This window comes from Nuphar pumila, chromosome 7, assembly GCF_984573655.1.
Source record: "Nuphar pumila chromosome 7, dmNupPumi1.hap1.1, whole genome shotgun sequence".
NCBI lineage: Eukaryota > Viridiplantae > Streptophyta > Magnoliopsida > Nymphaeales > Nymphaeaceae > Nuphar > Nuphar pumila.
The window spans coordinates 36,320,251-36,344,772 of NC_143255.1; the positions used below are offsets into that span (position 1 = coordinate 36,320,251).

Genomic DNA, 24,522 nt, shown 5'->3' on the forward strand with positions numbered 1-24,522 from the left:
AGTCTTACAAAATTTGTATACACAGTCTACAAAATATGTTACAAATGTCTATACACACAAAATTTATAATGTTCAGAAAATTGAATGTTGAACCAAAAATTGCTATCTCTCTCTCTCTCTCAACAGTAGAACGTAACCCTCTTCATGTTATCCTTGAGAACATATAGACATTTAAAATGACTTTCTCTTAAACTGCAGAAAGCACATTAAGCAAGTCAAATAAACGATTGAATGAATCATAGTATCAAAGCAACAACATAATAGCTTACAAATCCATAATAACAAACAAAACCATATCTAACAAATCGACATTAGAAAATATATAATATCTTACAAATCGATATAGGATAATTCAATATAATATATTACAAATTGGTATACAACAATTTAGCATAATATCCTACAAATCGATATACGATAATTCAACATAATATATTATAAATCGATATTAACAACCAAAAAAATATCTCACAAATCGATACTAGAAAATACATGATATCTTACAAATCGATATAAAACAATTCATCATAATATATTACAAATCGATATTAACAACCAAAACAATATCTCACAAATCAACACTAGAAAATACATAATATCTTACAAATCGCTACACGACAATTCAACATAATATATTACAAATCGATATTAACAATCAAAACAATATCTCACAAATCGACACTAGAAAACACATAATATCTTACAAATCGATATACGACAATTCAACATAATATCTTACAAATCGATATTAACAACCAAAATAATATCTCATAAATCGATGCTAGAAAATACATAATATCTTACAAATCGATATACGATAATTAAGCATAATATATTATAAATCGATAATAACAAACAAAACAATATCTCAAAAAAATCGATATAATATCCTACAAATTTATAGTTAGTTAGCAATATCTGCAAATCGATGATAAAATATCATAAAAATCAATAGGGAAATTTCAATTAATAGTGTAGAAATAGATATTATGAATAAGCATACAAATCAATATTAAAAATCGATGTGTAATATATTATGCAATATTATATCGATTTGTAAGATGTGTCAATTTGCAAGATATTTGTATTATGATTTTGAAACATGTGCCTGCGAAATTTATATTGTTGCAATTTGCACACTTGAGGTTGCGATTTGCGTATTCAACACACGTGTGCCAGGTTCGTAATTTTGGTTTATGGTTCAATGTGAATTTTATACACAGTCTTACAAAATTTATATACATAGTCTACAAAATATGTTACAAATGTCTGTACACACAAAATTTATAATGTTCGGGAAATTGAATGTTGAACAAAAAATTGCTATATCTCTCTCTCAGCAGTAGAACGTAACCCTCTTCATGTTATCCTTGAGAAGAGGTAGACATTTAAAATGACTTCCTCTTACTGCTGGGGGCCTCGCGTCCTTCATTGCTTTGTAGGTAATCTTGCATTCTGGGTTTTTGTATCTTCTGCAATTAGAAAATCCATCAATTTTTTGCATAGTTCTGTGCGAAATCCAGATATATCATCCTAAAAAAAACTTGAAAGTCAGACCAAGATAGAAATGTAGTCACCATTAATATAGGATAATAAAACATGTTTAAGTGTACAACATACAACGGTGAATTCTGGTGCTCGTCCATAGTATATTGCTTCAATATACTTCATTACAAAGATGCCACAATCGAAGCCATTATTTTGTAAAGGAGCATCCTCTGCGACGTGAAGCCTCCACGGGCCAATGTTGACACCCAACATGTCTCTGAAAAATCCAACATATGGTTTATGTAAAAGCAAGTAAATTTTGGGTCACGGTACAAGATACGGTAATCTTATATATAGAAGCTTACCATATGCACAATGTCACAATCTACACCAATGTTAAATTCTAAGGAGTTGTATAACCATATTTTTTATTTTCGTACATCCAACACGTATAAGACCCAATGCTTTTTCGATTCCCACAATGTAGGAATCAATATCTGCATATAAATCAATATGAAAATTCCTATCGATATCTTAAAAATCGATATTTAGAATCAAAATAATATCTTAAGTCGATATTAAGAATCAAAACAATATCTTAAATCGATATTAAGAATCAGCATATAAATCGATATTAAGAATCAAAACATTATCTTAAATCGATATGGAAATTCCTATTGATAGCTTAAAAATAGATACACATAATCAACATAGAAATCGATATTAAGAATCAAAACAATATCTTAAATCGATTTGGAATTTCTGATTGATATCTTAAAAATTGATATTTAGAATCAGCATAGAAATCAATATTAAGAATCAAAACAATATCTTAAATCGATATGCAAATTCCTATTGATAGCTTAAAAATCGATATTAAGAATCAAAACAAGATCTTAAATGGATTTAACATCTTACAAATCGATATGGTCACAAACCTTTTCACTTGACCAAAAGTCTGGCATTTGGTCATCGTTACTCCAGTATTGTAGTTTGTCTAGAAATCCAGCCGCGTATGGCATTCAGCGGATAATACTCTTTTGAACGAAACAGTAATAATAGTAAGTTTAAAACATGAAGGTACATTAGTAAATCAAAAAAGAAAATAAACATATAAGATGACCGATATACCATAAAATAAGGGGTGACGACACGGAGCGGCATGTTTGTTCCCTTGGTTTGAATATACATGATGAAATCGTGTATAGTCTGTTTACAACAAATATGCACTTGTTAATATACATACCCATGGTATACGTAAATGTACAACTAATAGTGGTTTCATACGTACAAAATTACTGATAGTGTTTCCTTAAGTAAATTTATCTTGCATCCGGTCGATGTTCCCTTCGAGCACTTTGTTGAGTTTTTTGGCATCTTGTTTTGTGGATGTTGCACTGAAATTAGCTGAATATTCAGTAAACGAGCTGTAGCATTATATTCAGTAAATGAACTGTAAATGACATAAAAAAGAAGAAGCAGGTTAAAGGAATCGAAGGTACCCCTTTTTGTAGACATTCGACTGAATTGCAACGGCCTTCTTTGACATCGATACAACTTTTGCGATGAAGGAGGTTAAAAGAAACGTCATTTTTTCTGTTCGTTGCTCACGAAGCATGTTATAGGAAAGGCTTCGGTTCTTCTTTAAAGGAAACGCCGTCTGTTCCATGCTCTTAAAGGAAACATCTTGTGTTCATTGCGGAACATACTACTGAAGTTATGCGATGCTTCATTAATTTATTCTTCACGTTGTTTCACAGCCTGTCAATTAAAAGACGTTATTTCATTTGCCAATATCATAGAAATGATGTTAGTAAGTGTAAATGAATGACATGTTGCATAACATCAATAGCGTGTCAGATGACGATGGAACAAACCTAAGTACAAATCGTGGTAACTTCATAATCGCTATACCTAGTAATCGCTATTAAAGGAATCACTATACAAAATAAACTCAAAACTAGTAATCGCTATAGGATTTAGCAAACGTAAGTATAAATCATGGTAACTTCATAATCGCTATACCTGGTAATCGTTATACTGAGTAATTGCTATTACAAAAATCACTATACATAATAAACTCAAAACTAGTAATAACTATATGATTTAGCAAACGTAAGTAAAAATCGTGGTAACTTTATAATCGTTATACTAAGTAATCGCTATCACAGGAAACACTATAAATAATAAACCCTAAACCAGTAATCGCTATACGATTTAGCAAAGGTAAGTACAAATCATGGTAACTTCATAATCGTTATACATAGTAATCGCTATTAAAGGAATTACTATATAAAATAAACTCAAAACTAGTAATCGCTATAGGATTTAGCAAACGTAAGTACAAATCGTGGTAACTTCATAAATTGTTGTTGCTTCAACTTACAAATAGTTGCTTCATTCATTTATACGTCTTCACATCGTTTCATGTCCCGCCCATTTTTAAAAATTATGCCCAAAAAATATAATAAATAAACAAATTATATTGCTCATTAATTAAAAGACGTTTCATTTGCTAGTATCATTGAAACGACGTTAGTATGTGTAAATGAATGACACATCGCATAAATTCAGTAGTTTGTCAGATTTCCCTAAACTAATGATATGCTATGTTCCTTGCTCTTAAAGGAAACACTATAAATAATAAACCCTAAACCACTAATCTCTATAGGATTTAGCAAACGTAAGTACAAATCATGGTAACTTCATAATCGCTATACCTGGTAATCGCTATACTGAGTAATCGCTATTACATAAATCACTATACATAATAAACTCAAAACTAGTAATCGCTATACAATTTAGCAAACGTAAGTACAAATCGTGGTAACTTCATAATCGCTATACTCAGTAATCACTATCACAGGAAACACTATAAATAAATAACCTTAAACCCTAAACTAATAATCGCTATACGATTTAGCAAACGTAAGTAGAAATCATGGTAACTTCATAATTGTTGTACAAAGTAATCGTTATCACAGAAATCGCGATACATAATAAACCCTAAGCCAGTAATTGCTATACGATTTAGCAAACATAAGTACAAATCATGAAAGAATTATATAATTACAAACCTAAGTTTATGTAGTCTTGTCAATTTTTCAGTGGCACTTTTGTGTAACACTTATTAAGGAAAAATTATATAATTACAACAAAGAATGATAGAATTACAACATAGAATTATTGGGATACACAAATCACATAATATGTTTATTCACTGATACTTGATGACTCGGTGATGACTCGGATGAACATAAAATTTGTCTCTTTATTTGCCTTGGTGGAGTCTCTTTATTCGGTGGCATCTTTATTTCCTTGATCATATTAAACCCACTAGTAATCATCTTAACCATTGACCCAATTTGTCTCTCCAAATTTTGCACGTCCTTCCGTAACTCCTTATTCTTCCTCTCCAGCATCGCTAACCTTTTATCGAACAATACCTTCTTCTTTGGGAGCTGTGTTTGCTCATTATCATATACTATAACAGAGAGAATCGTAGTATCCACCAAAGGGACATGATGGACATTACGTCTATACTGAAAGACGACATGCTCGGGGACAAGAGTGACCTTACTTTCAGGTTGCTTCTCCTCAATCTGTCGATTTTGATGTATGGGTTGCCAATATTGTTTAAAATAGTTATGGTCATATTGTCGTTTTTTATAATCATATGGTATGGCACGAACACCACCTTTATTCCAGCTATCTAATTGTTTCCTGAAGCGTCACGTTCCTGGCCCCACCACTATTCATCTTCCTTCTTAATACCACATGCACTCTTGGTATCAATTGTTCCGAGCCAGCTTGTAGGAGTACAGGACTACCATGTTGAAACTCGACTTCACATTTGCTAAAGGGCAAAATATTGCAGACAGACATTCTCACAGCCACAACAACAACCTCTTCGTCTTCGTCCTCCCCATGTCTATATGGTCTCCATACAACCTGTACAATTGAAATTGTGGTTTAGATATAAACATAATTATTCATGCAAAATGCTGAATGCGATAACGATTTGTAGTAAGGAAGACAAAATCCTAAAGCGATGATTACTTAAGAATGCTAAACATTACAACAGATTACGCTAATGAAAGTTAGATGTTAAGGAGATAATGATTTATACTAAGAAAGACAAAATCCTAAAGCAACGATTACTTAAGAATGCTAAACATTATAACGATTTACGCTGGTGAAAGTTAGATGCTAAGGAGATAATGATTTGTACTACGAAAGACAAAATCCTAAAGTGATGATTACTTAAGAATGCTAAACAATATAATGATTTACGCTAATAAAAGTTAGATGCTAAGGAGATAACAATTGTACTAAGGAAGACAAAATCCTAAAGCGATGATTACTTAAGAGTGCTAAACATTATAATGATTTACGCTAATGAAAGTTAGATGCCAAGGAGATAACGATTTATACTAAAGAAGACAAAATCCTAAAGTGATGATTACTTAAGAATGCTAAATATTACAACGATTTACGCTAATGAAAGTTAGATGCTAAGGAGATAACGATTTATACTAAGGAAGACAAAATTCTAAAGCGATGATTACTTAAGAATGCTAAACATTATAATGATTTACGCTAATGAAAGTTAGATGCTAAGGAGATAACGATTTGTACTAAGAAAGACAAAATCCTAAAGCGATGATTACTTAAGAATGCTAAACATTATAACGATTTACGCTAATCAAAGTTAGATGCTAAGGAGATAACGATTTATACTGAGGAAGATAAAATCCTAAAGCGATGATTACTTAAGAGTGCTAAACATTATAACGATTTACGCTAATGAAAGTTAGATGCTAAGGAGATAATGATTTGTACTAAGGAAGACAAAATCTTAAAGCGATGATTACTTAAGAATGCTAAATATTACAATGATTCACGCCAATGAAAGTTAGATGCTAAGGAGATAACGATTTATACTAAGGAAGACAAAATTCTAAAGTGTTGATTACTTAAGAATGCAAAATATTACAAAAATTGATGCTGATGAAAGTTAGATGCCAAGGAGATAACGATTTATACTAAAGAAGACAAATTCCTAAAGCGATGATTACTTAAGAATGCTAAACATTATAATAATTTATGTTAATAAAAGTTAGATGCTAAGGAGATAACGATTTGTACTAAGGAAGATAAAATTCTAAAGCGATGATTACTTAAGAATGCTAAACATTATAACGATTTATGCTAATGAAAGTTAGATGCTAAGAAGATAACGATTTGTACTAAGGAAGACAAAATCCTAAAGCGATGATTACTTAAGAGTGCTAAACATTATAACGATTTACGCTAATGAAAGTTAGATGCTAAGAAGATAACGATTTGTACTAAGGAAGATAAAATCCTAAAGTGATGATTACTTAAGAATGCTAAATATTACAACAATTTACGCTAATGAAAGTTAGATGCAAATACGATAACAATTTGTACTAAGGAAGACAAAATCCTAAAGCGATGATTACTTAAGAATGCTGAACATTATAACGATTTATATTAATGAAAGTTAAATGCTAAGGAGATACTGATTTGTAGTAAGACAAAATCCTAAAGCGATGATTACTTAAGAATGCTAAACATTATAACGATTTACACTAATGAAAGTTAGATGCTAAGGAGATAATGATTTGTACTAAGGAAGACAAAATCCTAAATCAATGATTACTTAAGAATACTAAACATTACAACGATTTTAAATAATTTACCTCATTTAATTGCAGCCTATCTAAAATGAATTGAGCATTTTCATCCTTGACATTTATTGAAGCCCACTGGCCGATCTTGAGAAAACCACAAATCGCAGGGCCACACTGAGGACGCAAGGCGACAATATGCTTCCGCGTCCAGGCCTAGAAAAACAATATATTAGTAAGACTACAACCTTCAACGAGCTTAGTCTACAAGTACTAAATATGTAATAAACAAATACCTGAACAAATGGACAAAACCCCCCGATAGTTTTTGTACCATTACTCGCACGATAAAGATGATTGTACAAGTGTGCGAGTATAACAGCAGCCCATGCCCAGTTATTGATTCATCTAAGTCTTCCAGAAACTGCAGCCACAAGTAACTTATTCTCAAACTAGAACAATAAAAAAATAATGTAAGTCCAAAAAAATAAAGAAGGAAGCTGCACAACTCTTGGTCAGCTGCTTCAGATGCACATGCGGTGGACTGGCCTTCCCATTTATTACAAAAAAAAAACTTTCATCGATGAAGAATTGCTTTCACCTGAAATACACTCACGTCATTCCTCCATCGACATTCCTAGAAGGGCCGTGCAATTGTCCCTTTGGTTATAGTTTGAATCATGTGTTAGGACAACACTTCCATGGCACTTAAGACCTGTAATTCGTGCCACATCTTCTAGGGTCATGGTGATCTCAAAACCCCCAAACTGAAAAGTGTTCGTCTTATGGTTCCACTTATTGACCAGGTGGGTCATGGTGTTCCAGCAATTTTCAAAAGAATGTTGGTCTAGAAGGCCACCAAAGGGCATCTTTCGTAATCGGTCCTTCTGATATTCACTCAACTTTTTGTACCACGACAGACCTACAGGCCACTGACACTGCCCTTTCAACTTTTCACCTGCTGCTTTGCTTCTCTTCTGACATGCCTGTAATACAAAATATCAAATCACAATTAATCACTATACATAATAATTGCTATCGCAATAATCACTATCGCAATAATCACTATATATAGTTAATGCTATCGTAGTAATCGCTATATAGAGTAATCTCTATACATAGTAATCTTTATACATAGTAATCATTATCACATTAATCGCTATATAGAGTAATCACTATTCATAGTAATCGCTATATATAGTAATCACTATACATAATAATACCTACCACAGTACATCACGACATCCAGTAGTGATTAACGTACCTTGGTCACACTTTTCTCTTGTTCATCCCCTCCCTTCCCCAGCTTTTGTACTGCTTCCTTCCTTCGCTCTTTCGCGTTCATCCTCTGCTTTTTTCTTTCCCTTTCCTTCTTTTCCTCCTGCTTTTTCCGTTCCTTTTCCTTCTCTTCCTCCTTTTGCTTCTTCCTTTCTCTTCCTCGTCCTCCTTCTCTTTCTTTTGTCTTTCCTTCTCTTCCTCGTCCTCTTTTTTTTCCCTTTGTCTTCCTCGTCCTCCTTCTCTTTTTTTTGCCTTTCCTTCTCTTCTTTGTCCTCCTTCTCCTTATTCTGTCTTTCCTTCTCTTCCTCGTCCTCCTTCTCCTTCCTTTGTCTTCCTCGTCCTCCTCTTTTTTTTGCTTTTCCTTCTCTTTCTCGTCCTCTTTCTCCTTCTTTTGTCTTTCCTTTTCTTCCTTGTCCTCCTTCTCCTTCTTTTGCCTTTTCTTTTCTTCCTCATCCAGAATATGCTTCCTTTGCCTTTCCTCTTCCTTCTTCTTCAATTGTCTTTGCTTCTCTTCCCCCTCCTCCATTTTCAACTGTCATTGCTTATCTTCCTCCTCCTTCTTCTTCAATTGCCTTCATTTCTCTTCCTCCTTCTTCTTATTCTTCTTTTGCTTTTCCCTCTCCTTCTCCTCCTTCTTTTGCCTTCACTTCTCTTCCTCCTCCTTATTCTTCCTTTGCTTTTTCCTTCCCTCCTGCTCCTCCTTCTTTTGCCTTCGCTTCTCTTTTTCCTTCTCCTTATTCTTCCTTTACTTTTCCCTCTCCTCCTCCTCATCCTCCTTTGGTCTTCGCTTCTCTTCCTCCTTCTCCTAATTATTCCTTTGCTTTTTCCTATCCTCCACCTCCTCCTTCTTTTGCCTTGATTTTCTTTGCTTTTTTTCATTATCCTCATCCTTCTTTTTATTTTGCTTCTCTTTATCATCCTTCTTCTTTTTCATTTGTACTTCTTCCTCATCATTCTTTATTGGATTATCATCTTCAATATCTAATGAATTAGGCTTCGCTCTATACTTTACCATTAATTGCTCCCTTTCTTTATCATTCTCAATCGTCATTATTCTGTAGTACACTTCTAATTGCTCATACAAAGCATATTGTTCAACGATTTCGTTAAGAGATTTCCCTTCTAACGAAGAAGTGTTTCTTCTCTTACGAATGTAAGCCATTGGTAACCTGCACAACACAAAAACTGACCGAGACGACAAAGGGTGCTCTGGTGAAAGAAGACGAAGCATTAGATTTTTTGTGGAACGTTTAGGGGGGAATATTTCGAGGAGCTCCTTTTATAGCAGAGGAGTTTAATGCTTATGGGACCCGCCAAAGATTTTATAATAAACTAACTTATACCTTTAAGTGGTTCACGTTTTAGGCGGTTTACGCAAAGACGTCTTTATCGACCACAAAGATTTGCCTTTGTTACGAAAATATTGTCATAGTATAATGCAAATCAATGATCAAATATCATACAAATCGATATGAAAATTCCTATTGATAGCTTATAAATCGATATACAGAATCGACATATAAATCAGTAGTAAGAATTAAAACAATATCTTAAATTGATATCAAGAATCAACATAGAAATCGATATTAAGATTCAGAACAATATCTTAAATCGATTTGAAAATTCATATTGATAGCTTAAAAACCGATATTTAGAATCAAAACAATATCTTAAATCGATATTAAGAATCAAAACAACATCTTAAATTGATATGAAAATTCCTATTGATATCTTAAAAATTGATATTTACAATCAAAACAATAGCATATAAATCGATATTAAGAATCAAAACAATATCTTAATCGATATCAAGAATTAGCATAGAAATCGATATTAAGATTCAAAACAATATCTTAAATCGATTTGGAAATTTGTATTAATATTTTAAAAATTGATATTTAGAATCAAAACAATATCTTAAATTGATACGGCAATTCCTATTGATATCTAAAAAATCATGTAATGCTTAGTCGATTTGCCTTTGTTACAAAAATATTGTCATAGTATAACGCAAATCGATGATCAAATATCATACAAATCGATATGAAAATTCCTGTTGATAGCTTATAAATCGATATATAGAATTCTCATATAAATCGATATTAAGAATCAAAACAATATCTTAAATCGATATCAAAAATCAACATAGAAATCAATATTAAGATTCAGAACAATATCTTGAATCAATTTGAAAATTCATATTGATATCTTAAAAATCGATATTTAGAATCAAAACAATACCTTAAATCGATATTAAGAATCAAAACATCTTAAATTGATATGAAAATTCCTATTGATATATTAAAAATTGATATTTAGAATCAAAACAATAACATATAAATCAATATTAAGAATCAAAACAATATCTTAAATTGATATCAAGAATTAAGTTTAGGGTTTAGGGTTTAGTAAGATATTAAGGGTTTAGGGTTTAGTAAGATATTAAGGGTTTAGGGTTTAGGGTTTAGGGTTTAGGATTTAGGTTTAGGGTTTAGGGTTTAGGTTTTAGGTTTTAGGATTTAAGTTTTGAGGTCAGAGTATAGGGTTTAGGGTTAGGGTTTAGGCATTAGGGTTTACGGTTTAGTAATATATTATGAGTTTAGGGTTAGGGTTTAGTAAGTTATTAAGGGTTTAGGGTTTAGTAATATATTATGAGTTTAGGGTTAGGGTTTAGTAAAATATTAAGGGTTTAGGGTATAGGGTTAGGGTTTAGTAAAATATTAAAGATTTAGGGTATAGGGTTAGGTATAGTAATATATTATGGGATATATGTACCGATTTGTAAAATATTAAGTGCTTTATAGTGTCGATTTGTTAGATATTGTAGTATGTAATTGAAAATTATGCGTGAGGAATTTACAATGTAGCGACATGAGGTGACCATTTTCGTGTTCAAATCGTTGCTCATTTAGCGATTTCTATGGAAATCGCTTCAAAGCTTATATAGAAATCGCTAAATGTCAATCAAACCCAACTTGTTCAAATGGCAATTTCTATACAAATTCTCCCATTTGCTCATTTTGCGTGTTCAAATGGACATTTGCTTTCTAGTGTCATTTTTTGCATCAATATTAACATTCTCCCCCTCAAGTTGGTGCACAGATGTCAATCAAACCCAACTTGTGACTTAGCTTGAGATGCATGTCACGGTTTAAAAATTTAGTAAAAATGTCTGCCAATTGTTCTTTGCTCCCAACATATGATGTGTACACTTCTTTTGCTTGATATTTTTCCCTCACAAAATGGCAGTCAACCTTGATGTGTTTGTTTCTCTCATGAAAGATTGGATTTGTGCCAATGTGCATAGCAGCCATGTTGTCACACTTGAGTTTTATCGGTTGGGTTAGGATTATACCCATATCTCTGATAAGAGCTTTAATCCAAACAAGTTCACATGTGCACGTAACCATGGCGCGGTATTCAGCTTCTGCGCTGGATCTAGCAACAACTGAATGTTTCTTGCTCTTCCATATAACAAGGTTTCCTCCAACAAACGAGCAAAAACCCATGGTGGATCTGTTGTCATTAGGGTCTTTGGCCTAGTCGGCATCAGTGTATCCTATAATGTCTAGATTTTCATTCATCTTCATAAGAATTCCCCTGCGAGGGGACCCCTTGAGGTATCTTAGGATTCTGTGGGCAGCCTCAACATGGATAGATCGTGGTTTATGCAAGAATTGACTAATTACACTTACAACATAGGAAATATTTGGATGGGTAATAGTGAGATATATCAATTTTCCCACAAGTCTCTGAAAGCTTTCAGCATTGTCAACCGTATCTCCATCATTTTTTTAAAATTTGCAATTGACTTCAAGTGGAGTTCCAGCAGCCTTTTCTCCAATTACTCCAGTATCTTTAAGAAGATCTAGAGCATACTTACGTTGGCACAAGAATATTCCTTTATTTGAGAGAACAACTTCAATGCCAAGAAAGTACCTTAGTTGGCCAAGATCTTTGATTTCAAACTTGGCATGTAAGATTTCTTTGGTTTTCTGTGTCATAGTTTAATTATCTCCTGTCAAAATTATATCATCAACGTAGACCAAAAGAATCACAATGCCTTGAGTAGTACTGTGAACAAACATAGTGTAATCAGCAATACTGTGTTTAAAACTGATGTTGACGAGAACCTCACTAAGTTTTGCAAACCATGCCCGAGGAGATTATTTGAGATCGTAGATTGATTTGTTTAGTTGGCATACTTTTCCAATATCACAGTTGTATCCGGAAGGTGGATCCATATACACTTCTTCTAATTTGCCATGAAGGAAGGCATTCTTTACATCTTATTGATAAATACCCCACCGTTTATTAGCAACAACATATAGGAGAATACAGATAGAGCTCATCTTAGCCACTGGCGCAAATGTTTCAATGAAGTCAATTCCCTCTCTTTTGAGTATATCCTTTAGCAACCAGTCTTGCTTTGTATCTTTCTACAGAACCATCACTGTTATACTTGATTTTGTATATCCACTGACATCCCACCATTTTCTTTCTGTGGGGCAGCCTAACCGGAGTCCAAGTGTTGTTTTTTTGTAACGCTTTTAACTCATCGTCTATTGTCGACTTCCATTGGGCATCTTCAAGAGCTTCGTTGAAGCCGTTAGGTTCATGATGGGTATAGATCTTGGCCAGATAGGATCAATAGGACTCAGACAATTTGGAAAAATCAACTTGTTGTTCTATAGAGTGGGACTTAGACAAGTCAGAAGCACAACATGAATCAACAGGGGCTGGACCCCACACATCATAATGCACTAATTCAAACAAATTGTTACTTCTAGTGGATGACTTTTGAAAAGGGAGTCTAGAAGACTTACCAAATTCGCAAGCATCACAAGCCAAGTTGTCATTCCTTACTTCTGGCAACAGTGTCTTGATGACTTTGGCTAAGGCATGTCCAAGGCAAGAGTGCCAAAGGGTATAGTCATTATTTGATTGAGAGCAACTGAAAAAAGCCTGCACTGGTTGATTGAAAAAATATAATCGATTACGTTCTATGCCTTTACCAATCATCTTCTTCGTTTTCCTGTCCTGAAACTTCACACCCTTTGAAGAGAAAACAACCAAACAGTCATAAGTTTTGGTGATCTTACTTACAGACATGAGATTAACAGTAAGCTTAGGAACAACGAGAACTTTAGAGTCCTATTCTTGATTAATGAGTTTCATATTTTTCATGCCGGTGACTATTATGATGGATCCATCGGCAGTGTACACTGGTTTTGACAAACTGGCTAAACCAGTATCACGGTTTGTCATGTGATCTGAGGCTCCTGAGTCAACAATTCATTCATTATTTGAAAGATGAGACAGAAAAACATGTAATTTACCTTGCTGATCATCGATATCTTATTTGATGGGAGTCATGGATGCAAAGTTGGTCTTAGCCATTTGCTGAAAAAAATCGGGCGAGTTCATCTTTGGTGACAAAGTTTGTTGTTTTTTATTTGGACTTGTGTTATCATTGCAAAATTTTACTTTTGCAAGTCAAACTGACATTTGAAAAAGTTTTGAAAATAACTCACCTTCGTTTTAAAATGCGGGAAAATTCTGAAAAATAGGACTCGCCTATCGGTACGAGGTTCAACCGTTCATGGTGCCATAACAGGGGTAATCGAACCAAGGATCAATCATGTCCTTTGCTTTACTCAACTGTCTAAATCGGCGTTCTATTTTCTAAATGCGTAAAGAATCAGGCATGTGCTATGAACTTAGAAAAAAAATTGACTGAAAACATGATGTAAACTTGTAATATTTGGAAATATTTGTAAAAAAGATGCTTGGAAAATCATTTTTCACACTTGCAAAATATTTTTTGAAGAAAGGAAAATCGTGAATCTGGACTTAGAAAAATAATTGGAAAAGGGCTTTTGAGAAAATCAATTTTGAGAAAAATTCAAGTGACTTTGAGAAAATCAATTTTGAACTCTTAGATTAACCAAAAGGAGGGGCGTGTGGACCTGTGAAAAACTATTCATGCTGCAATTTAAACCTAGATGATGCATGGATGCAACTTGAGGAAATATTTTCTGAAGAATTTATGGAAAATCATTGATAAAAGATTTTTTTTTGCCTTATAAAATTTAGATGAAATATATTTGCCACATATCCCTGATAATAGCCACAAATATGTATTGAATATAATTCATTTGATTCTAAAATGAGAAAATACTTAGAAAAGTTTTGAAAATATGCAATGATTTCTGAAAATGCCTAAGAGTGTAGGTCATTTGTGGCTTAAAAGATGATGATAAATCTGGATATTGTTTGTATTCTGACTATGGCCACAAATACGAATTCAATCGAGTTTATTAACTCCTTAGAAGTGAGTGCACGTGCCATTCATGTAGATCATGGTGGAAATGAAATATGCATGAATCATCATTCATCACACATTAACATTATTAAAAAAAAGCTATATGCAATGCAACCCTATTTCAAGCAGAAAATTAAATTCTTATTCCAATGTTTACAATTTACATCAATAATAAATTAAAGATAGAAAAGAGAAATAAAAAAAATACAATCTTCAATGTCTCTGCAAAATTAGAAAACTTGTTAGTGGACTAAGTCGGCTTTTCAGGATTTATCCAATAATATCTGAAATTGAGAGATTTATCTGGATATAAACCTTTTTACATGTTTTTTTGAAATAAACATAATAAAAGATGATGCAAAATTGAATAAATAATAGAAATAAACAACTTTGAAATTCAGAAATTTTGGAAAAATGGCTAAAATACCCATAAAAATTGACTTTCATTGCAAAACAAGGTTGAAAATAGGGTTTCTCAGAAAATATTTTTGTAAAACGCTTAATACGGGGATCAAACGGATTCAAAACGAAGCAAAATCAGGTGGAGGGAATCCTAGCATGATTATGAACATGATCCAACCCTAAAAATATGATACTTTTCATGAAAAATTCAAAATATTATTAAAAAAATCAATTTTTGCCCGTGTTTCAGTTGAATCAGAACTTCACAGGCATTCTATTTTTATGATTTAACTAAATAATGCATCAAATGAATTTCAAAATTCACAAAAATCGGTATGAACACTTCTAATAACCCTAAAATTAAAATGCAATCGAAAAAATATGTTTTTAGTATTATTTTGATATGAAAATTAAATAAAAAGATATAATTTTGCCCGCGGGCACGTACCTGTTACAGTGTCAGACCTGAATTGGGTATCAAACAATAATGAAAAACTGTAAAATTTCACATGAAAAAACTAGACATCTGGACAAAAATAATCCATTTTACAAATCATAAAAAACATCTCCGGTTAGGGAGATATCGTTCAAAAAATATGTGCTTGATTTCGACGAATGTATAGTGGTTTCATAAAAGGCAGTTCTGATTTCAGTTCAAGTAAAAATAGCAAACAGAGTTAAAAAATCACAGAAATCACACTGATAAAACTAGACATGTAGTTGAATCTGTGGCTTCTTACGTATTGGGAAAACGATCTCTGGTTAGGGAGATATGATCTGCGTAAGTTGACCCAGAGCTTAAGCAATGCATAACGGACTCTGAGAAACGGACTTTGTTTTCTAACAAAGTAAAAATAGCAAACGGCCATAGAAAAATCTAAATTTTTTATAAAATATACTAGACATCTTAACGAACACACTGATTTTTATGGATCATCTATCGGATCTCCGATGAGGGAGATATGACTTTGACAAACTATCCTTGATTCCATATAGCATTTTCACGGTACAAGAATCATAGTCCAATTTCTGAATTTTTAAACAGGGTTACAGAACCCAAAATAATTCAATTTTTTTATTAAAAGTCACAGACAAATATATGATTCAACCCTAAAAAATCAGATTTTATTGAGAGAGAAATGCACATGAAATAACATCGTTCTTGTATGTCCCTAATCGATATATGCATAAGACTGATAAATCATATGAATAACCCTAATCTAGTCATGCAAAATCATAAAAAAAACTTGTAAATAACATAATGAATTATGATTTGATGCTTGAACGAGTGAAACAAACATGAACATGATGAAATATAAAAAAAGAAACTCACGAAAAACACAGTTGGAAACTTGATTTGGCCTTCGAAAAGAGGGATTTGATCCATAGAGGGATCAAATCTCATCTTTTCTTTGTCATTAACATAGAAAACGATAATCTAAGCTATTTCCACAGATTAAAAAAGCATAAAAATCATCCTCATGCAACATTAAATCATATTCTTGAATCATGCTAATGGTTCTTGAATGAAAATAAAGTTTGAATCAATCATGCAAGGGGCAGCAATGGCTAAAATATTAAATAAAGTAAAAAAAACTAATAAAAATAATGAAGGAAACCTTATCTTGGGGCTGCAACAATGAAGGAGATATTAGAGGAGAGAGAGAGGCTGCTGGAGGAGAGAGAGGGAGCAAGAAGGAAAAGTGGAGATAATGAGGGGGTTGACCCCCTATAGCCCCCTTTTATAGAAATTTCCAACTCTTAATTAAAGAGTTGGATTCTTTTGAAACACTCCTTAATTAATTAAGATAGATCCAATGGGAGGGGGTGGGGGCAATTTTTCTTGAGGTGTTCTAACCTAACAAGGCACTAACTACTAACCCTAATTGAGACTCTTAATTAGTTTTAAGAAATCTCAAATGTGGCGCCCCCCATGTGAGCTCACATTTGGTTTTTTAAAAACCCTAATTACAAATTTTAAAAATAAAATATTTAAAAGGTCAAAATAAAGGTTGAATTTTAAAATCGATTTTAGTTTTTCAAACTCCCAATCTAATTAAGATACTAACTAAACTTGAACTAACCTAAAACACTTTCAAATGTCGCGTCACTTGTGTGGGCCCCATTTGATTTTTCAGAAAATGACTTTAAAATAGTGAAAATAAAGGTTTTCAAAAGAGGTTAGAATAAAAAATGAATTTGAAATTGAAAGTTTTTAATCAACTAGAGTTCTGAATGAGTTAAAACTCTCCCAAATGTGGCGTCAACTGTGTGGGCCCCACATTAGGGTTTTGAAATGATTAAAATAAAGGTTAAAAAGAGTTTTTAAAACAGATGAAAATAAAGGATAAGAATAAAATCGAGAAAATTAGAGTCCTAAACCAACTAAAACTCTGAACTAGAACCCCAAACCGACTAAAACTCTTAAATTTGGTTTTTTGAAAAGCAAACAAAGGGGTTTTAAAAAGATTTTCTCAAAAATTAACAAGAAATGAAGTCAGGGTTAGAGTCCTAATTCAACATTTTGGTTTCTTTTGAAAGATTTTGCAAGGTTTTCTTGAAAATAGGTAAAAATTGAAATGAAAGATAGAGTCCTGATCCGACTGGAACTCCAGGAAAGAGTCCTAATCTGACTGTAACTTCGGGATAGAGTCTTAGTTCGACTAAAACTCTAAAATTTTAGCCAAAATGAAGGAAATGAGTAAAGGGGTAAGGTTACCTCTGATTTAAAACCAAAATAAAATTTTGAAAAGGGTTTAAAAGGTAAAAAGACAGAATCCTAAATCAACTAAAACTCTGAAATAACTAAAATTTGAGAAATGAAATAAGTGATTCAGAGGCGACACCACCTAGATGGGTCCCATCCGAGAATTGCGATCAGTTGAAAATTGAGTTTAAAATGATTTCAGATTATTTTTCTGAAGAAAATGTTTTTGAAATGAAAAATGCAAAGCCCTAGGGGTTGGCCAAATGGCAAATGTTGATTTAAAACCCAGGTTTTTGAAATTGATTTCAAAATAAAGGTTTTAAAATCGAATCTGGATTTAAGATTTTGAAAAACATGAGTGATGGATCTCGAGGATGGAATGCAATGCGAGAAAATGCAATGAAATGTCACGAAATGATATGAAAAGATAGGATATGATATCAAATGACATGAAATGATATACAAAATGCAAACTTGGGATGAGAAATTTGAAGTCCAAGACCCCTGACAAAGAGTTGAGAATTCTTGTCCAAGGATGAAAATTGATAATTGAATATCACATCCGACACTGGATCCGATCCAAATGTGAATTGAGCCTCGGATATAGCTAAAATTTACAGGAAAGAAACTGATCTGATATCTGATTATTGATTATACCAGCTGAAGAATGACAAAATGAGGTTCTGGACAACATGGTCTGAGAAATAATTTTGCCCCTGCAGGGCATGGAGTGACACTGGAAACGAGGTTTGGACTGGCCTCGACTGGTTTAAACTGAATCCTAAGGTTTCTGAACTCAGAAGAACTAAAATGACACTGATTCGAACAAACTCCTAGGCTGAATGATTGAGAAATGATATAATTCTCGAAGAAATGGTGAGAAATGACCATTGGAGTGAAATGGGCAACAGAAATGCATTGGGTTTGAGATAAAATAAAGATCTGAGATACTGAGATAAACTAAATCTGGAGCTCAAACACCAGCTCAACTGACTGGATACAGCTCAATTTCAACTAAAATGAGCTGAAATGGGCTAAAATGGACTCCTAGACTGCGGGAAATGGAATTGAACTAGATCTGAGCCGCTTGAACTCTTGGTGAGCTCAGGTTAGACTCAGGGAAATAGGGTCGACTGGGATCAATTGACTCGAAAATAATTGACTACAATTCAAGCTGGGATTGAGCACATTTATGAGGAAATGAATCAATTTTAATCGAAATAGTCAGAAATGAACAGGATTCGCTCATCATGAGCTCAGGTGAGCTAGAAATGACTGACATTCTAACTGTTCTGAACTTGAGAATGAGCTCGGTCGACTCTAACTGACAAGAATTTAAAGTGACCTAGGGGTAAAATGATAATTTTTCTAATAAAAAGGAATGAAAGGACACCTAAACCGGAATCGACCTAGGGCTAGACTCCTATACTAACCTACAGAGGGTTGGCATCTGCTGAGAGGGGGTGTCTGAAAATATATGAGAAAAATTTGGGGTGTTAAGAACTTAATATCACGGTTGGAACGTCCCACCAGATCCCAGCACCGCTCCTTGGAATGACCCACTTTCTTACAAAAGGAACATTTAAGTTTCGATTTGGCTTTGAATCGATCTTGATTAGGGTTGTTTGAAGGCTCGGTATATGACATATTTTTTTTGTAGCTTACCTGAAACGCCATGTTTTCTGGTTGTTCCTCTTTAATTTTTTTACTCGGATTCATCACCTTTCGGGGAATTTCTTTACGCTATATCATGGCACATACAACGTTGTATGATGGCATCGGCGTCGCCGTCAGAATATGACTTCGCAGAGCTTCATAGTCTAGGTCGAGGCCGGCAAGGACCTTAAAAACTTTATCTTCTTCAATCCTCCTTTTATTTTTGAGGATGTAGCCCATTGGTGGACGATATTGGAGCATTTCGTCGCACATCCCTCTAAGAGTACTTATGTACTCGCTGAAGGACTTGTCATCACGAGTTAACTTGGCAATTTTGAGTTGGAGTTCTTAGATCGACCCTCCAGGGGTAGAACTATGTGGCTAGGACCCTCGCCCCAAGACCTATGTTGGGCTTCAGCTTATGCAAAGGGTACGGATTGCTCATTTTATAGGTTCTCTTGTCTAACGGCACGTTTGTGTGCTAAGAAAGGAAGTTCCACATAGAACTCATCCCAAGAAACCCATTCCAGCACAGCCCCCTGCACCCAGAAAAAGGTAATGTCATACCCATGCTGAGATCTCATTGTTGAAAGCATTTTTTAACAGATCTGTCCCATCATACCCATGCTGGACACTGCAACTTAGTCTATTGTTTTTATCGGATCTGATCCGGATAGATAGCGGGTCCTACCCGACCATTTGACACGGAGCAGTTGGGATCCACTTTCGACTCCCAACGCCCCCATTGACATATATGCCTTAACCGTCCCATCACCGAATTTGCATGGGCATTTTTGGCATTTGAGAAACTTTTAGATCGTGGTTGCAGGCAAGCCAAAACCTTGTTTGTTTTCAGACATTTAGTCGAGTGGGGGCCCTTCGCTTTCCACGTTCAACGCGGACGCCCACCTTCTCCCCCAACCGCGTCCTTTGTGTTCTCACCGTTCATTTACCAAAATCTCCCCAGTATTTCTTCTTTTGGACAAGATTGATCCTTTTGAGTCCTGAGCGTTTTCTAGAATCCTTGTCCAACGCTGTAAGATGGGGATTGGAGTGAGAGAATATGGGCCTGATGGGTATTTTGGATCGACCAAATAGATCCAACTCCTAGTTTGAACGACGGCGAATTGAAACATCTAGGTCTACTTGAAGCCCCAAATCAGTGTAGATCACGACTCGTTCTTAAGAAAATCTACATGAGGAAAATCTAGACACAGAATTTCAGAAAATTATTATGAAAATATCGGCAAATAAGAAGATTGAAAAGTTTTAAAAATTATATATATATATATATATATATATATATATATATATATATATATATATATATATATATATATATATATATATATATAAGATCCATGATACCATATGGTGGTATACTCTTGATTGTATGAATCTAGACACCAAAGGGCAGATCTAACGGTATTTTTGAGACTGAAAATCAACCACTCACAAATTCATGAAAATAAGGGTGGTCTAAAAATTGTAATAGACATTATATTTTGGTGAACTTTAACACGTAAAAATAGTAAATATAACATATTAAACATGATCCAAAGGTTAGATTTTGCATTTTGGAGATTAGAACTATGTAAATAATTAAGTGTGTATCACAGTCAGCTATGGTGTTACGGTACCACCATAAAAGCACCCCAAACTATAATAAGTATAAAAATCTTAGTAGATGTGTTTAAGCAAAGTGTAAGACTTGTTATTTAATAATATATGATTATGCACTTTTCTTGGTCGATTCAATTGATTACTATTCATAGGTTTAGGTGGCCTGCTCTTTCTAGTAATAGGCAAAGGGCAAGTCAGGCCATTTTTGTTAAAAATTAGGGTTTCCTGCCCATCCTAACCACCTTCAACCTAGGTCACCTGCCAATTGTTTATGCTAAAGGGTAATTAAGTCATTTATGAAACACAAGGTACATTTGTGTCCGTGATCGATCTTCCATGGACTATTTTGTCCTCGAGTCACTTTCACCCTTCTTTTTTTTCCTCTCTCGAACCACGGCTCCTTTTTCTTATACTTCACATCTTCGTCGCAACCATCTCTCTTTCTCCCTCCGTGACAACTTGATTTCTTTTCTAAAAGTTTATGCTCCCCTTAATCTCGTGTACTGCCTCCTCCTCCCCTTCTTATTCTTCAATCATCATCTTCTTCTTCTCAAATGATTCCCTACAGAAGCCTTTCATCGTTTGTCATAATTCAGTTGACAACCACCTTCTTCTCCATCATCTTTTTTTTCTTCACCGCTTGTTCAGCAGTAAACCCACAGTACTCGGCCTGTGCACCTCAAACCTGCAATGGCATCACCGTCAAATACCCATTCTTTCTTCCTTCCCAATACGACAGTGGTTGTGGGTACGCCGGCTTCAATCTCACCTGCGTTGACAACAACAGCACCCTCCTCCTCCAAATCCCCAACCTCAACTTCAAGGTTACGGCCATCGACTACACCGCTCAGACCATCAAAGCGGCCATCAGCTCCAGCTTCATCGGTGGGACCAAAACCTGTCAATACCCAAAGAGAAGCATAGCGCTCTCAGACATCCCTCTCCCTTTCAACATCACGACCAGTTACAAAATGGAGACCTTCTACTACAATTGCTCAACACCGCCCACCGGTACTGCTACTAATGGTGACAGTGGTGGTTACCTTGGTGGTAGCAGCCCTAGTTACGATTTCAGTTCCAATAAAGTGTCTTATTGTTCCAACCCTAGTGCCGGTTGGTACTCCTACGCCTTCTTGGACCACTCCCCTTCCAACGATGGTGTGATTATGAATTGCCAAGCGACCGTGAGCTTTCCGGTGGCGGGATCGACCAGTAATTCCAACGACTTGGCTGCGTCCTTGTCCAACGGTTTTTTTCTGGGATGGACTCTCGATTCCGCGCCTGATTGCAGCTATTGCACTGCGTCCGGTGGGCATTGCGGGTTAAACACCACCGACGATTCCTTCCTTTGCTTCTGCCAGGACGATTCGCACCAGGGGACTTGCAGCACCCACCCCAATTCCTCTGGTGACTCTCTCTCTCTCTCTCTCTCTCTCTCTCTCTCTCTCTCTCTCTCTCTCTCATGTTTGTCGATAGCACAATCATGTGGGAGAGCTGGCCAGGTCCGTAGGGAACGAAACTTGCGATATTCCATATGACAGGATCCTGTCATATGCCAAACAGGAAGAATGACTTTCTGTTATAGTGGTCCCCACAGCTCCACAAAACGTTATTATTGGGTGGGAACAAATGGAAAAGCGGTCAACTTTTTTGCTGGCAATACGACAGGATCCCGTCATCCGGCGTTTGATTGGGGGGGGGGGTTCATCCTCTCTCTGCTCTTTTGTCTTTTGTCCAGATCTCTTGCGTTTGATGGGTAACCCCTGACCTGATCCACAACCCGAATGATCTAGTTGGAGTTTGGTCCAGCGTTTGACGCGTGTCATGGTCAAGGATCATCTTGTGGACATATGGATTTCTAAAAATTAATACTGAACGAACAGGTCAATCTCTTCCCTGATTTCAGACAAAGCAGGTTATATGTTCCCCCCCGATGATTCACTGAATCCCACGTCTGTGTTCGGGGCTTTGAATGAGCACCACGTATACAAGCACATGGGGCTCGTATTCCCGTGTATGTTGACATAACTTTGCATCGGACTCTGGTGTTGTTGCAAAGACTTAAGTACCCTTTATTGCTATTCTTCTCATAAAGTGATGGTTTGAGAAAATGACAAAAATGCCTTTTATTCAAAAAAAACAAAATAAATAGTTCAAAAAAAGGACAAACATGTCCTCCATCCAGAAAGTCGAGGATGATGTTGACTCTTCAAAGTCTTCATCTTTTTCTGTTCAAAAAAAGGACAAACATGTCTTCTTCTTCTTTCTCCGTAAAACACTGTAAAACCCTCTCTCTCTCTCTCTAGAGAAGAAATCAAGGGAAACAAAGAGTTCTTCCTGAAGAAGGCCATGAACAACAACCCTCTCACTCTCTCTCTTCTCTCTCTACTTCTGTGCACATCCAACAGAGGATCCTACATTGCTCCATCGTCATCTTCTTCTTCTTCCTTCTTCGTAAAACACTGTAAAACCCTCTCTCTCTCTAGAGAAGAAATCAAGGGAGGTAAAGGGTTCCTCCTGGAGAAGGCCATGAACACCAACCCTCTCACTCTCTCTTCCTTCTCTCTCTACTTATGTGCCTAATTTAGAGTTTTTGCCCTTACAGGAGGGGGGTCCGGGGGCTCCCCCCCGGCGCGGATCCAGGGGGGGTCGCCCCTGGCGGGGAGCTCGGGGGGCAGCGCCCTCCGGACCAAAATTTTTTTGGGCCTTCCAACAATGATTTGTAGTATTATCGGGCTTTCCTACAGCAATTTGTAGCATTTGTAGTGTATTCCGTAAATCGCGAAACGCTATAGCGATTTGTAGTGTTTCTCCCTAAACACTACAGCGATTTGTGATACAAATCGCTATCCGAATCAGGACCAACTTGTCAGGGTCATATCTCCCTAACCAGAGATCGGATTTCAAATACGTAAAAAGTGGTGTCTTCGTTATGAAGTCTAGTTTATTCTTGTAAATTTTCAGCCATTTCTATGGTCATTTGCTACCCCATTTGGATCTAAAACCAGACCCCTGTCAGTCTGTCTTATTTGAGTGACATAGGTTTTTATTTCATTTTGTAAGAGTCATATCTCCCCAACGGAAGATCATTTTTCAAATCCGTAAAAAGGGTTTTCTTCCTCTATGTGTCTAGTTTATATCTGGAAAGTTTTATAAATTTTTATGCTCATTTGATATTTCAAACCTGTTAAAAATTGAGACACATAGAGGAAGTTTCAAACTTTTTAAGTTTTATAACATTTTATAACATGTCTCGGTTTTTAACAGGTTCGAAATATCAAATGAGCATAAAAAGTTATAAAACTTTTCAGATATAAACTAGACACATAGAGGAAGAAAACCCTTTTTACGGATTTGAAAAATGATCTTCCGTTGGGGAGATATGACTC

General features: G+C 35.0%; 1 protein-coding gene across 1 annotated transcript in view; it reads left to right on the plus strand.

Moving 5' to 3' along the window:
* The first annotated feature begins 21,687 nt into the window (after nucleotides 1-21,687).
* The window catches only part of LOC149831917 (LEAF RUST 10 DISEASE-RESISTANCE LOCUS RECEPTOR-LIKE PROTEIN KINASE-like 2.1), a 28,694-nt gene continuing 25,859 nt past the window's right edge, over nucleotides 21,688-24,522 (plus strand). The window contains exon 1 of the mRNA XM_090013112.1: nucleotides 21,688-22,540. Coding sequence (XP_089869238.1) covers nucleotides 21,688-22,540 — 853 coding nt within the window. The remainder of the gene's footprint in view (nucleotides 22,541-24,522) is intronic.